Below are 12703 nucleotides of genomic sequence, written 5' to 3' on the forward strand. Positions count from 1 at the left end.
AGCTGGAGGCTATGTTGTGGTAGAGCCTGTTGGGAAGGATCTTGGTTGACCATAGACAAGAGAAAAATAGCCTGGGTAAATCCAGGGTTGACTGTTAAATTCAGAGATGATACCAAGTCATTACAGTTGGTTGTACTGCTGTCCTTGCAGAAGATCATCATAAAGGATTGCCTTCTCTTGCTTAAGGGAATAAATGCCCAGGAGTAAAGATCAGTGACATTTAGGCTCTTTAGAGCCTGGGAAATTATGCACTAAGGCACCGAAGAAACAAGATGTTAATCCTAATCTTAGGTGGCCTAAAATACATAAAGGTTTAGCTCTCATCTGTCTATGCATCTAAATAATTAGTCTCATTTAAATTAGCTGCAGTAAAGATATAATTATTTTTCTACTGCAGCTTCCTCCCTCTCCCCTAAGTATTTTGTGGCAGAGTGCCGTAGACTCATTCTGCAGCTTCACATTTATGATTAATTGTTCTTAAATTATTAAACAGGAGTCTCTAAATCATCTATTCTTTATCTACCTGTAGACACAGTTTGTCTACCTTGATTGTACTCCTTTTTATTATCCTTGTCTTCAAAGTACAATTTCTCCTGAAACCATTTTATGTTCCTAAAAAGTTATGGCATCCTTTGCTTTGCAAAGTGGAAGGATTTAAAAAAAAATACTTCATCTTTCCTTCTAACAAGAACAGGATGTGCAATAACTTTGGTTTATATAAGCCTTCCTGGACAGCACTAGAGTAACTCTGGAATTAATAAAAGCCGCAGCGTAATATTATAAAGTAAACTTTTTGTGAAGGTATGTTGTTGTACAAAGATATATTAAGAAGAAGATACTTCAGGCCTCTCTTTTACAGTAACTATACAAAATACAATAAAATATGTGGATTGTTCCTTTATGCAGCTTTAGTTAACTGAGTGCATTCAGTAGGAAAACATGAGTATATCATGTCACTAAGCATCGATTTATTGCATACAAGAATTACAGAAACTGACTGTCCAAATTGAGAGTTGTACCTCTTACCTAGAAAATGAGAACAAATAAGCCTTACTTGACCTACACTCTTACAGAATTTTGGCTATAAGAGATGGAGAAGCAATAGTACGACTCGGGGCACACTCCTGGAAGTTTGTTTGCCTTGCAACAGTACCCTGTCACTGCACACTACCAACACTTATTCAGCTTCCACTAGTGACTCAGGCAAAGCTTTGCTGAAGTTTATTTATTTGTGCTGTAATTTTAAGCTTTACTCCCTGGTCTGACTGCAGTAATAAACTGTAGGATTTACTGAAGAGTAAGAAGAACCAGAGTGAAAGTAACAAATCACTCATCTTCCCAGGCTCCGTTATGCTCGGTGCACACTACAGGCATATGTAGCATTTTAAAAACTGCGGAAACAATAGTGAGACAGAACAAATGTGTTTTAACTTCTCTTCTACTAAATTTAAAGGCAAATTAAAATCAGGAGAACTGCTTGTGTTATGGCACAGCACTTGCAAAGATATAAACAGCAGACACCCGCCTAGCTCTCACTCTCCCATTTGTATACTTGTTGAAAAATGAACATAAAGGATACCTGAAATACTATATTGTATGTACTGAATAGTTTAAGCCTTAATTTCTGTGTATTCTACTTTGTACAGAGAAAAGAAACCAGTGTAGAGTAGGCAATACCTTGGAGGATAAAGAGGGATATGAAACCTCCCCAGCTATTAAGGTAGATGTCTGAGAGTCCCCCTCTTCCCAAGTTAAGCAGCATGGACTCTACTGTTCACACCTGACACATCATCCATCATTTCAGCTGTGTTTGTAATGTCGACAGATATTGCCCTTGGCTCTGTGCTGGTACAATGCAAAGAGGCAGGTGTTCCTTTATGTATCTTTGGCACCTCCAAACACATCTTTGGTTATTAAATACCCTGACAACTTGCTTTGGTAAAATCAATGAATTCACCCTTGATTTTACTCAGATTTTGCTCTGAGTTTACATTAAAGACAATAATTCCTAAGAAAGTGGGGAAGATGGAAAACTTACTGCAACTCTGTTGTCATTTCAAAAATTATACCCACTTTTTCTTGCCACAGAGTGTTGACAGCTGATCACTCTGCATGGCCGTTTGCTGGGCCAGAACATGGCAACTGGCAATCTGAATGATGAACCTTAATCTCACGGCAGCATACAGTTCACAGAGTTATACAGAATGACGTAGGCCTGCAGATAAACTCTTCCAGATCAACCCATAAGCTAATGCACTTTAAAGGGCTTCACTTCATTAAAGCAAGAGTGAGACCATTTGTCAGTGAATCATTCCATTCCCTGGTAAAACACTGTGCTAACTCTCTGTACTGCACAATTATTAATACACACACAGAGACTTAGGTGTTCACCAGGGACAAAGTCAGAATAATAATATTTATAGATACAGATGGAAATATATATATATATAATTTAAATTTTTATTTTAAAACTTCTTTGTGCATACACTTCTTCAGCATCTTCCTCTTTTTTTTCATTGCACTGAAAAGTTTCAAAAAACATAAAATATGTCCCTTTACTAAACATTTTTTGTTCTTAGGCTACAAAAAGATTAACATTTCACAGTCACAAAGCATAAGAACATTGGTCCAAAACATCTTCCTCCAGCAGGTCCTCCATTCTTCAGGACATACAAAACCTAGACAGTTGTACAGATCTCAAAATAAGATTATTTGTCCAATGAAGGAAAGAAAAAAGTGGCAGCTATTAAAAAAAACCCTCAAACCAAAATAATATACTTATGGAAGAACACCACCAGCAACAGCTTTAAAAATTAAAAAAAAAAAAAGAAAGGAAAGAAAAAAGAGTGAATGTGGAGGTGGACAAGGGCACCCTCCTTCAAGTACATCACAGGTAGAAATACAGCAGCACAGTTACAGCTTCGTTTGGTCACTCTCTATATGGTAGCCACATTACTAACTTCATCTAAGAGACATGGAGGAAAACTATCTACACACCAAGAATGTTGGGGAAAAACAACAATTCCACATAGTTTGCAATTCATGTTTGATATAAAAATGTTGAAACTATTTGTACAGAAAATGCAAAACAAAAGCAAAATGGTGAGGCAAGAACAAACACAGCAGATCCGTTTGGAACATGTAGTGTCCTTAAAAACCTAGTAGAAGTTCAAAGCCAAAATCGGCCCAAACATAAAATGCAGTTCTTCAAAAATATCTTGGAGGCACAGATTCTACCGTATTTCAGAGACCCCTCTGGTCACATTTTAACATGGATTTAACTTTAACATGGAAATCCACTGCTAATACAGCAGACTAAGACTACTTTTCCTTTAGGTTGTTAGTGCTGTTGCTTTTTAACATTTCTTTTATTAAAAACACTCTCTCTCTCCAGCGTGAAGCTATAGAAAATTAGTCCTCTCAAACAATAGGCTTTTGTGTTAATAAAGGAAGCATCGCTGCAGTAGTTTAACAAAAGGTGGTTGTGTGCCCCAGAAATTTCTGACTTCTTCATCAAATTAAGCAAAGAACATTTTAGTCTGTAGTGCAAGTGAAAACGTCCGAAATGACTGTACTAACTTCTGGAAGAGTATTCATGGGAGAACGGTAGCAAGCTACTTGGTTCTGGGTTGATAAAAATGGAGCTGGACCAGGCACCAGAAGACAATGGCATACGAGTAACTGTCAGCTAATCTGAACTGTATGGCATACAGGTTCCTTTCTTGCTGCTGTCTGAAGAATGATAACTTGCCTAACTTTGTAAGCAGTGCCAATGTATTGGCAAGGATCCAGCACTGTACAATAGCAGTATTAATACAGAGGCAATTTAGGACGGAGGTTCCTTGCTGCTAGGGCATAATAATTTTGCATATGAAGGAAACTTCACCAGCAAAACCATCGTGCTGCCAGCATCAGGCAGTAACTAAGATGATGTGCCAAGGATATAAAATTTGGACTTAGTGCCTAATTTGCTCCTGCTTGATTAGGTGAGCTATCTTTTCCTACCTCAGGTTAGCAGCTTCCCGGAGCAGTAGAGCAGCTGCAAGTTTGAGCATGGCAAAATCCATGCCTTGCTGAAAAATGGTGTTGTGCAACACAGATCATAGCAATTCTTTCTCTCTGCCATCAGTGACTTGTAATGCTGTGACTCCTAAAATAATTCAACTTAGAAAGGGAAATTGAAATGTTTTTAATTATCCTCACTTCACACACAATACCTCCCCAACAAATGATTCCTGTCTCCTATTATACTGTGCTTTGATATATATATATATTTATACCATACTTTGAAGCAGAGCACAGACCGCAGTACAGGCATGGTAAGCAGCTCCTAATGAAAGCAGATAGAAGCGAAAGCCCAAGTACGGAAGTAGTGCATCAGAGATGTACCAGAGACACTCTAGGGAGGTGAGCATGTACAAGTATAACAGACTATGAAAAAAAGCAAAACAAAAAACATCACAGCATATAACTTCAGTCACCTACATCTGACTGGGAAGCTTTTTATTACTCTTGAATGTTCTCAGAATTTATTAATGTAGGGGACTGACTGGAGTTTATACAAGCTGAATTACAATCTCATTCAGATTCAGAGTATTGATACTATACTTCTGCCCTTTCCAGGAAAGAGCTTATAGCTAACTCAACTTCACCTAGGCACAGCAACTGCAAAGAAGCAGGCTGCCTGACGGCAATATTTCAGATGAAGAACAAACGTATTGGAGACTAATTCACAAAGCCATACCAGTGCCCACAGGATTTTGCTCTGAGAACTGACCAGTGTCAGTTCCCACTTTGTTCCCACTGAGTCATCCACCTCTCTAACACACCTCTCTAGGGCTGCATTTAAGAACACCACCGAATCAGAAGGCACATCTTCCTTTGCCTTGAAATTTCAGTTTTATATTTTGGTGAATGTTATGCTGGAAATTATTTTCCACCACATTGTATTCAATGGCTTTACAAAGACTGTGGGTGTGTTGACACCATGTTTCTAAAGAATGAAGACTAATGCACGGGCACCAAAATGTTTGACTCAGGCCTGCAGTTGGTAATTGCAGGCACCAGCTTCTCTTCTGTTCACACGACTCAGCAGGAATCGCCAGCATTAGTTTCTTCATTAAAGAGGATCTGAATCACTAAGGTATACACAACTGCATTTGCAAAGAGACAACAGGAGTTACACAGACCATGAAAAGCATGTTTATAAGTTTATTAGGCAAAAAAAAAAAAAAGAAAAAAGTGCAAGAGAAAGATCTCTTGCTCGAACTTTAAAATATATGAGGGGTCATGAGAAAAATATTCTAGACTTCAAGGCTGTGGATCTGTTTTCATTCAGTTGCACACAGAAAAAGAGGTAAAGGGAAAGGAGAAAAAAAAACAAAGGAAAGGAAAGGAAAGCTAAAGCATGACAATACAGAATCAGATAGGCCATTAATTTACGCAGAAGCTCTAGAATATAAAACGTCGCCGTTCTGCACACAGCTTCATCACATGCAGGCACTGTGGAACCCATGGAACAGTCTTCAGGCCAAAATCACGCAGTCTGCTGCATGTTTGAGCTGTTAAGCACTCTGCACTGCCTCACCTCAGGCTGCAACTCCTACCTAGTCTGCAGATTTAAAGAAAGGGAATTTTAAATTTACTGCGATTGCTGAACATGTACTCAGGATGCAATGGAATAAAACATCTGGTCAGCTACACCGAACACACACTGTACTTTGTTTACATAACACATTATAAATTACAAAACTGGCAAGCTCTTGGCCACTCCTGTTCAGGAGAAAGTCTGCACACGCCAGGGAACGTGAAGGACAGCATCCTCTCGTACAGCTGGCACTCTGTCCTTTGGTAGACATTGCATTTGTGAGTTGCCTAGTCAGTGCTCTACAATTATGTCAACTCCATGTCTTTTGGCTACCATGAAGTAGCTTTTATGTACAAGCAGGATTAGCAGCTCTAGAAGAATGTGGTCTGGGGGCAATTCAGGTTGAATTTGGCTCCCCAGCCAATATACCTGTCTATACATGAGAACCTTCTGATTTCCTTTAATTCCTGCCCATGAAGTGAAGAGCTATCTGCTTGAAAAACAGGTGGCTAGGATGATCTGTAAATTTGCTCAGCTGGTTCCCTCACGGACTATTGCTTTTACTCTTGATAAAGCTTTACTCGGATTTTCTTTTTTTAAATTGATTAAGCACTGCTAAGAAAGAGATGATGAAGTTAGCCAAGGCCTTGTTAACTATCACAGTGATCTACTGATCCTGAACTGCAGTCCTCAACATCAAAAGGACATAAAAGTTATAAGCTGTTACTTTCTGAACACAAGTCAAGCAGGCGGGTTATACTGAATAATAGGTGAGGCAGGAAGAAGAGAAATGATTTTTTTAAAAATAGATCACTATCTGGGCATCCAAACTGATAACCAGAACAATACCATCACTTCAAGTAGAAACTCAACTGAAAATACACTCAGGAGCCCATACAAATTTACTGAATCCCAACTGATGCAAAAGCTGTATGTTCAGGGATCCTTTCAACAGGATAAAGCAGACAGAACCATTCAATGAATGAAAATCTCTGATCCCAAAGAAACCATGGCTTCCAGGTAAACACCGCACAGAGCAGGGTTTGCTCGCTCTGTATAATCATGGTATACAGGCAACAAGGGAATCTTGACAAATAATTCCTGATACCAGAATAAATCTTGCAATACAAGACTGTGATCTATTTTCCTGGACAATTTCACAGATGGCTGTTTTAGCTGCAGTAGACATAGTCCCACTGAAAACAGTTTCAGTTTTTCCACTAAAACATGTAAAATACAGGAAGCATAGAGTCCCAGAATGCTACTGAAGAAGAGACAAGAGGGAAAAAATGGGGATTCAAAATATTACACGAGTTTGATGTTGTCCATAGATAAGTCATGAAAGCAACTTTTTGAAAGAACAAAAACTTTGAGTATATCTCATACATACATACATACACACATACATGTATGTATGTATGTATGTTTTTTTAAAATGAGATGTGGCCCGAGTCACTGCTCTGAATATTTGAGGGTGGATTTCAGGAGTCTCCTTGGCTTCTGGTACCCATTTCTACTTTCACAACTAAAATGGCTCTTCCAAGCTACATGGTAAACTGAAAAAAATTAATTCTTATTTCAGGTCTTCACCTGGAGGGACCACAGGATCCATAATACACTAGCAGCATGTAAATCCCGTTCCTGTTAAGCACCAAAACCATTTCTATAGGGGAATTGTAATCTTAAGAAATATCTTTAGTCATATACAGTATATGTGCAGAGCCCACCTTTTGGGCAGAAAAATACCCCTCCAGCATTGGTTTAGAATAGGTTATATCAATTGGAAAAGTCCTGGTCAGGTTGTCACAAACATATTGTCTCTTACAGGCCCTTCCTAAAAAGATCCCCTTCCTATAACCACTCTTGATGCTACTTTCATGACTGTTTGTTCCCGTGTATTAGAGGAATGACGTAGACAGAAATGTCGTCTCCGGAGCCCAGTCTGTCGTTGGATATCCTCCATCCCCTGTCCTTGAGCACTCCCCTGGCTCGCATCACCAGGTCCTGCGCCGCTAACGTGTATCTGCGGAAAAGGCAGAGCACAGTCAGCGTTGCCAGTACTACGCGCTAGCTCTCACAGCCTGCGGGATTTACACTGGCGAGGTACAAGGACAAGTTACCCGGTGTTTTAGAAGGGGCAAAGAGGAAAGTTAACAGCAACGTAACCACAAAGCGATTATTTATAGTTCGGTACGAGCTTTTATCCGAGACCCTCCAGGCATTTCACAGACACTGATTCATCAAAAAGTGATTGGTCATTTTGGGTGCTCAGCTTCACAAGTTTTCAGAAAGTATTAAAACACTAGCCTTAGCAAATTAAGTTTCTAGAAAAAAATCCGAAAAACCAAGGACCCAAAATAACACTACTTACTTTTGAAAACTACACCTTTGAGGACCGAAACACTTCTTGAATGAAAATAAATATGGGTCTACTCATTTCAGAGACAAACTATTGCAAAGGAAATGATTTGAAAACAACTAATAAAGCTAAAAATAAAATCCAAACTGCACTTTAAACCAAGTAGACAAATTGTCTGTTTTCCTTGAACATAAGAATGATTTTTAAATCTCTTATTCTGAAACTGGAAAAGGAAACTTAAGTTAATATAGCCAGATTAACAAAGTCCACAGTCCTTTCACATTTATGAGTTCAATGAAAACAGTGTGAACGTGAGTTGTCAAGTGCTTAATTTAATGAAATACTCACCAATAGTTTCATGATGCTTCAAAACTCCCACAGTGTGGTGGGCTGAATGGCATTGTATTTATGGGAGTTATTTTCTGTCCTTAAAAACAACAGATGCTGCTTGGGGGCGGAAGGGCGTCAGAGTAGAAGGGGTGGTGCACAGAGCATGCTCTGCCCTGCACCATCCAGAACGGGGAACTGGCGCTTTACAAGCATGATTATTTCTACATGAGGCCTTATTCAATAATCTTTCTGATCCTAATGCAGTAGTGATCAGAAACGTTCTCCCTTATTTTACCTGCTGTTACTAGATCAGCACATCTTTGTGCAAATTTAGAAATTTCCTCTGAAAAAAATCTCATTATGGATGAACAACTCCCATCATGTGTTTTTCCTTCATCAGCTCAACATCTGGCTGAGTTCTTTTGAATTCGGTAGGGTGGAGGCAAGCCTTTCTATGATTTGCCAATTATAAATTAATTTAACAGTTAAAAGATTCACAAGGAAAAATATTGTGTCTGCCTGTACTTTATTTAAAGCTTAAACATCAGTCTCTAAGGTGATGAAGGGCTCTATAAAGCCAAACACACATGCAAGCAGAAGCAAAGCACCCCTTTGTAATTAACAGAAACCAGGAAGGGCAAGTAGAGCCTGCACTTCAAGACCCTCTTTTCTAGGGGAGGCTTTTTGGCCAGAAATGATCTGCCCAAACCACATCTGAGGAAGAAGAAAGAACAGACAGTATAACTCCACTGATCAGAAGTAGAGAAAAAAGGGTTTATTAAGTCAGTATCCAGGATTGTTCTAAACCCAGAAATTTTAATCAGAGAATGAATTATTCAATGGTAATTTATTTCAAAAGAGACTTTATTCACTCTCTGGGGATAACAGGAGAAAAAAACCCAAATTGTTGTTATGTTCTATTTCTACAGTTTTGGTGCCTTAAACCAAATGACTCCTTTGAACCAGGAGCAAAAAGATTTATTCGCTTTACTGGAAAGTTACCTTCACTGCAAATAAACCAACCAATAATTTACTATATGAAAGCTTTGATGTTAAATCCACCTAATGTTCTACATAAGCAATGCACTTCCTCCTCCTAATGGTACTGAGAAAGTGGTCAAATTTCTAGGCCTCACTAGTTTTGACACAAGATTTACTTATAGTGATAAGAGAAGGGTCCAAGGGTCATTTTACACCAGGCAAGGCATGAACACGCACACACGCTTACACACGCTCTGTATATTCCAAGGTCTGTTCGGTACCAAAGACCTTGAAGTATAAGAGCAGGATGTAACAAGAAGCACTAACTGTATTGTCCTAATACAATGTGAAATCTTGTTTTCTAAATGTGAAAGAAAACCCAAACATACATACTTGCATTCTTCAGTTTCCGAATCCCCAAATCAGATGCTGGGCTAAAGAACAGAAGTATTCCACATGGCAAGCAAGAAACTAGAATATTTATTCACAGCATGTCTGATGATGAGAGAATTTTGGCTAAGAACAACTTTTTCAAGGATTTCTCAGCTATTGTCAGAATTTAAAGAGAAGAAATCATCCATTATTGTGGGAGAACAGAAAATTTGCCTTCCTCCTTTTTCTAATTAACAAAGGCTCCCCACATCTAAAGAGTGGAAAGGAATAAGTATTGCCCTTTATTGTGTAAAGGCTTTGCTGCTTAGTGTTTGGAGAGGACAAGATTAAAAAAAAAAAAAAAAAGTCTTACATAAACCAAAAATTCCCTCATAGACAGACTGTGAAATACACAGGAAAAACAGCACATTGAAGCTAAGGAAAAGGAACAGGTGAAGGCAGCAGCAAGGTAACATATTCCTCTCCTAGTGTAGAGCTGAATTGGAGCGATGTTGTTCAACTTGGCACTAAAGGAGACAGGGTGAGTTTCTTGTACCTGGAGATGAATAGCAGCAGCAGCAGTCCATTACTGAATGCTTTATTCTCTAAAGCTGTGAACTTGGGATTCAGCTGTCGAGACAGCATTAGAGAACTGCTGAAGTAGTTTTAAAGTAGCCACTTCCTCCTAATGAACAGCCTCACTGGAATACAACTTTTGTGTTTTAAGAATAAATATATATTTTTTTCTCCTGCTGAAGCTTTCAGTATTGATCAGTGAAAGTACTGCAGGAGAAATGGTAGCTATGGGGGAAAACATGCTCCTGTCTGAGCTGCTTCTTGTCCTCTCACGCTCAGCAGAGGTGGAGCAACTTTGCAGCATCCTCAATAAATCTCTAGATAGTGTGCGAGAAGACAAGGAATCAGAAAAGGCAGGAGGGAGGATGAGAAACAAAAGATTCCCGAAGTCAGTGGGTAAACCTGTATGAGCCCAGCTGAAGGAAATGGGCAAGATTCATGCTCCTTCTTTATCTTCATACTTTTCCATACAGATTCTTACGTATGAAAAAGCAGCACTGCATGGGTACCACTTGTTCTTCACTCAGGTCCCCCTTCAGGTTCTTGTCTGCCACAATACTCACAAGAAATCAGCTGGCTATGAAACCCAGTTCAACCCCAGCTTCTTCAGTCCGTCACCGAATTGCCCAGCTCTCACTCAGAAACCACTCTCTAATCAAGTCTGTTCTCATCATCCTTTGTCCAAATCCCCCGGGGTTGTCTCTGCATGGCTGGGTGAAGACAGACCTGACTTTGCTCTCTCTGCACTTGGAGATGTCCAGGCACATGCTACATTTGACAGGATTTGATGTTTTTCTGTGGGTAACAAACACTCATAGTTCTGACAGTAAATAGCAATAGAAAAGAGTCCCAAGAGCTTTCAGAGGGCTATAAGCTCTTGTCCATCAGACTATAAAATGACTTCTAATTCAAAAGGAGACATATTGCTCCCTCAAAGAGCTAATTATGTAACATAATAACTAATTACTCTACAGCCTAAAATCTTTGTCTCTGTCAATTTTTTTTTTTTTTAAATATATACTGCTGTCAGGGTATGAGTAGGCTATGGGGTCAGATGGATCCACAGTCTGCTCCAGCAGGTAGGTTCTTCAGAAGAACACATTACCAAACCCAAGGGGCAAACCTCTTACGTTTTGTCAAGTTTTCTATGTCCCTAGAGATTCTACATTTCCAGCCAATCATCTCACAATATGTCACTACACCCCTCATGGAACTTGACATTTTGTGGGATAACATTTCTTTTAAACATAACACACTGATAACACTGCAAATAGGATTTTTCTTGTCACTGCCTAGTGAAAGGAATGAACACTGCTCCACAGTCTGAGCTGCTATACTGCTGTAAATTCATTAGTTATACCTCATTTGAACCACTGTGAAGTAATTACGTAAAACCTCTCACACAGTACTTTAAACCCTTTAAATGTTCTTTATAACCAAGCAGCAAGAGCAATTCCACAAGGTAATTTTCATAAATATCATTGTAAACTGTACAAGAGACTGTTCTAATTACCTTTTGCAAGCTGGCATGAGAAATATCTTGCCAACACTATTTGTAAGTCTCTAAATGACCTGGCACAAAGTTACTTAAAAGAACAAATTAATTTTCAATTCAGATGTCCATTCCTAGACCACTAGGTCAAACATTACTAAATGTGTTTGTTCTAACTCATTATACAGCAGGGCCAATTCTGGACGCACACTGGTACAAACAGGGACTAATCTCCCACAATTATTGGGGATTAGTCAGTAATACAGCACAAATAAATTTAAATCAAACAAAAACTATTCCTCCTTTGGTGTCTTAGTTTTTTGCCTATTGTAAAAAACTCATAGAAATCACTCACCTAACAAGCCAAAAGGATTGAGCAAAGAAGTCACATTCCTACTACAACAGATGCGTTGGTTATCACCAACTTTGGAATGACCAAAAGATCAAAACTATTTTAATGACTACTTGCTAGATGTGCAGGTATGTTACCACCATAGGGGCAGGCTCAGCTGAGAGAAGGGATGTGTTGTTCTTGCCATAACAGGAAAGACACATGCACCCAGACTGCATCAACAACTAATAGATAAGACCAGCCAAGATGGGTGGAAGGGTTAACCTTTCCCCATTACTAGATGAGAATGGAGACAGAGCGGGGCAGAGGTACTGGATTTTACCAGGTACCTTTGCAATAAGAGGTCCGGGGGAGCAGAATTCAGAGCAAAAGCTCCCTAGCACTGCTCAGTGGTGCTAGGGAATGCTGAACATTTTCATGGGATATGGAAAGTAGATGATGTGGGTTATGCCTGCCCTAATTTAATGGCATATCTACATAGTACGGTGCAGAGATGCCCAGGAAACGACCCTCACTAATCATGTCTGACCTCCTCCCAGAGGAAGGGCAGAGAAACTTTCACGTCTTGCTGAAGTAGAGATGGCCCCAGCTGTCATTTATACCACATCCTCTTCAGTGCAAAGAGGTAGGGAAGATCAGAATATTGCAGTTGCA

At 39.3% G+C, this 12703-nt stretch overlaps 1 protein-coding gene across 1 annotated transcript in view; it reads right to left on the reverse strand.

Annotated features, from left to right (window-relative positions):
* Positions 1-5335: 5335 nt before the first annotated feature.
* Positions 5336-12703, reverse strand: part of PPM1H (protein phosphatase, Mg2+/Mn2+ dependent 1H) — a gene marked incomplete at its 5' end in the record, with an annotated part of 71978 nt that continues 64610 nt past the window's right edge. Inside the window, one exon of the mRNA XM_026074193.1 lies at positions 5336-7610. Within this exon, the coding sequence (XP_025929978.1) occupies positions 7463-7610 (148 nt within the window). The remainder of the gene's footprint in view (positions 7611-12703) is intronic.

Source organism: Apteryx rowi, unplaced genomic scaffold, assembly GCF_003343035.1.
Source record: "Apteryx rowi isolate R43461 unplaced genomic scaffold, aptRow1 scaffold_380, whole genome shotgun sequence".
Taxonomy (NCBI): domain Eukaryota; kingdom Metazoa; phylum Chordata; class Aves; order Apterygiformes; family Apterygidae; genus Apteryx; species Apteryx rowi.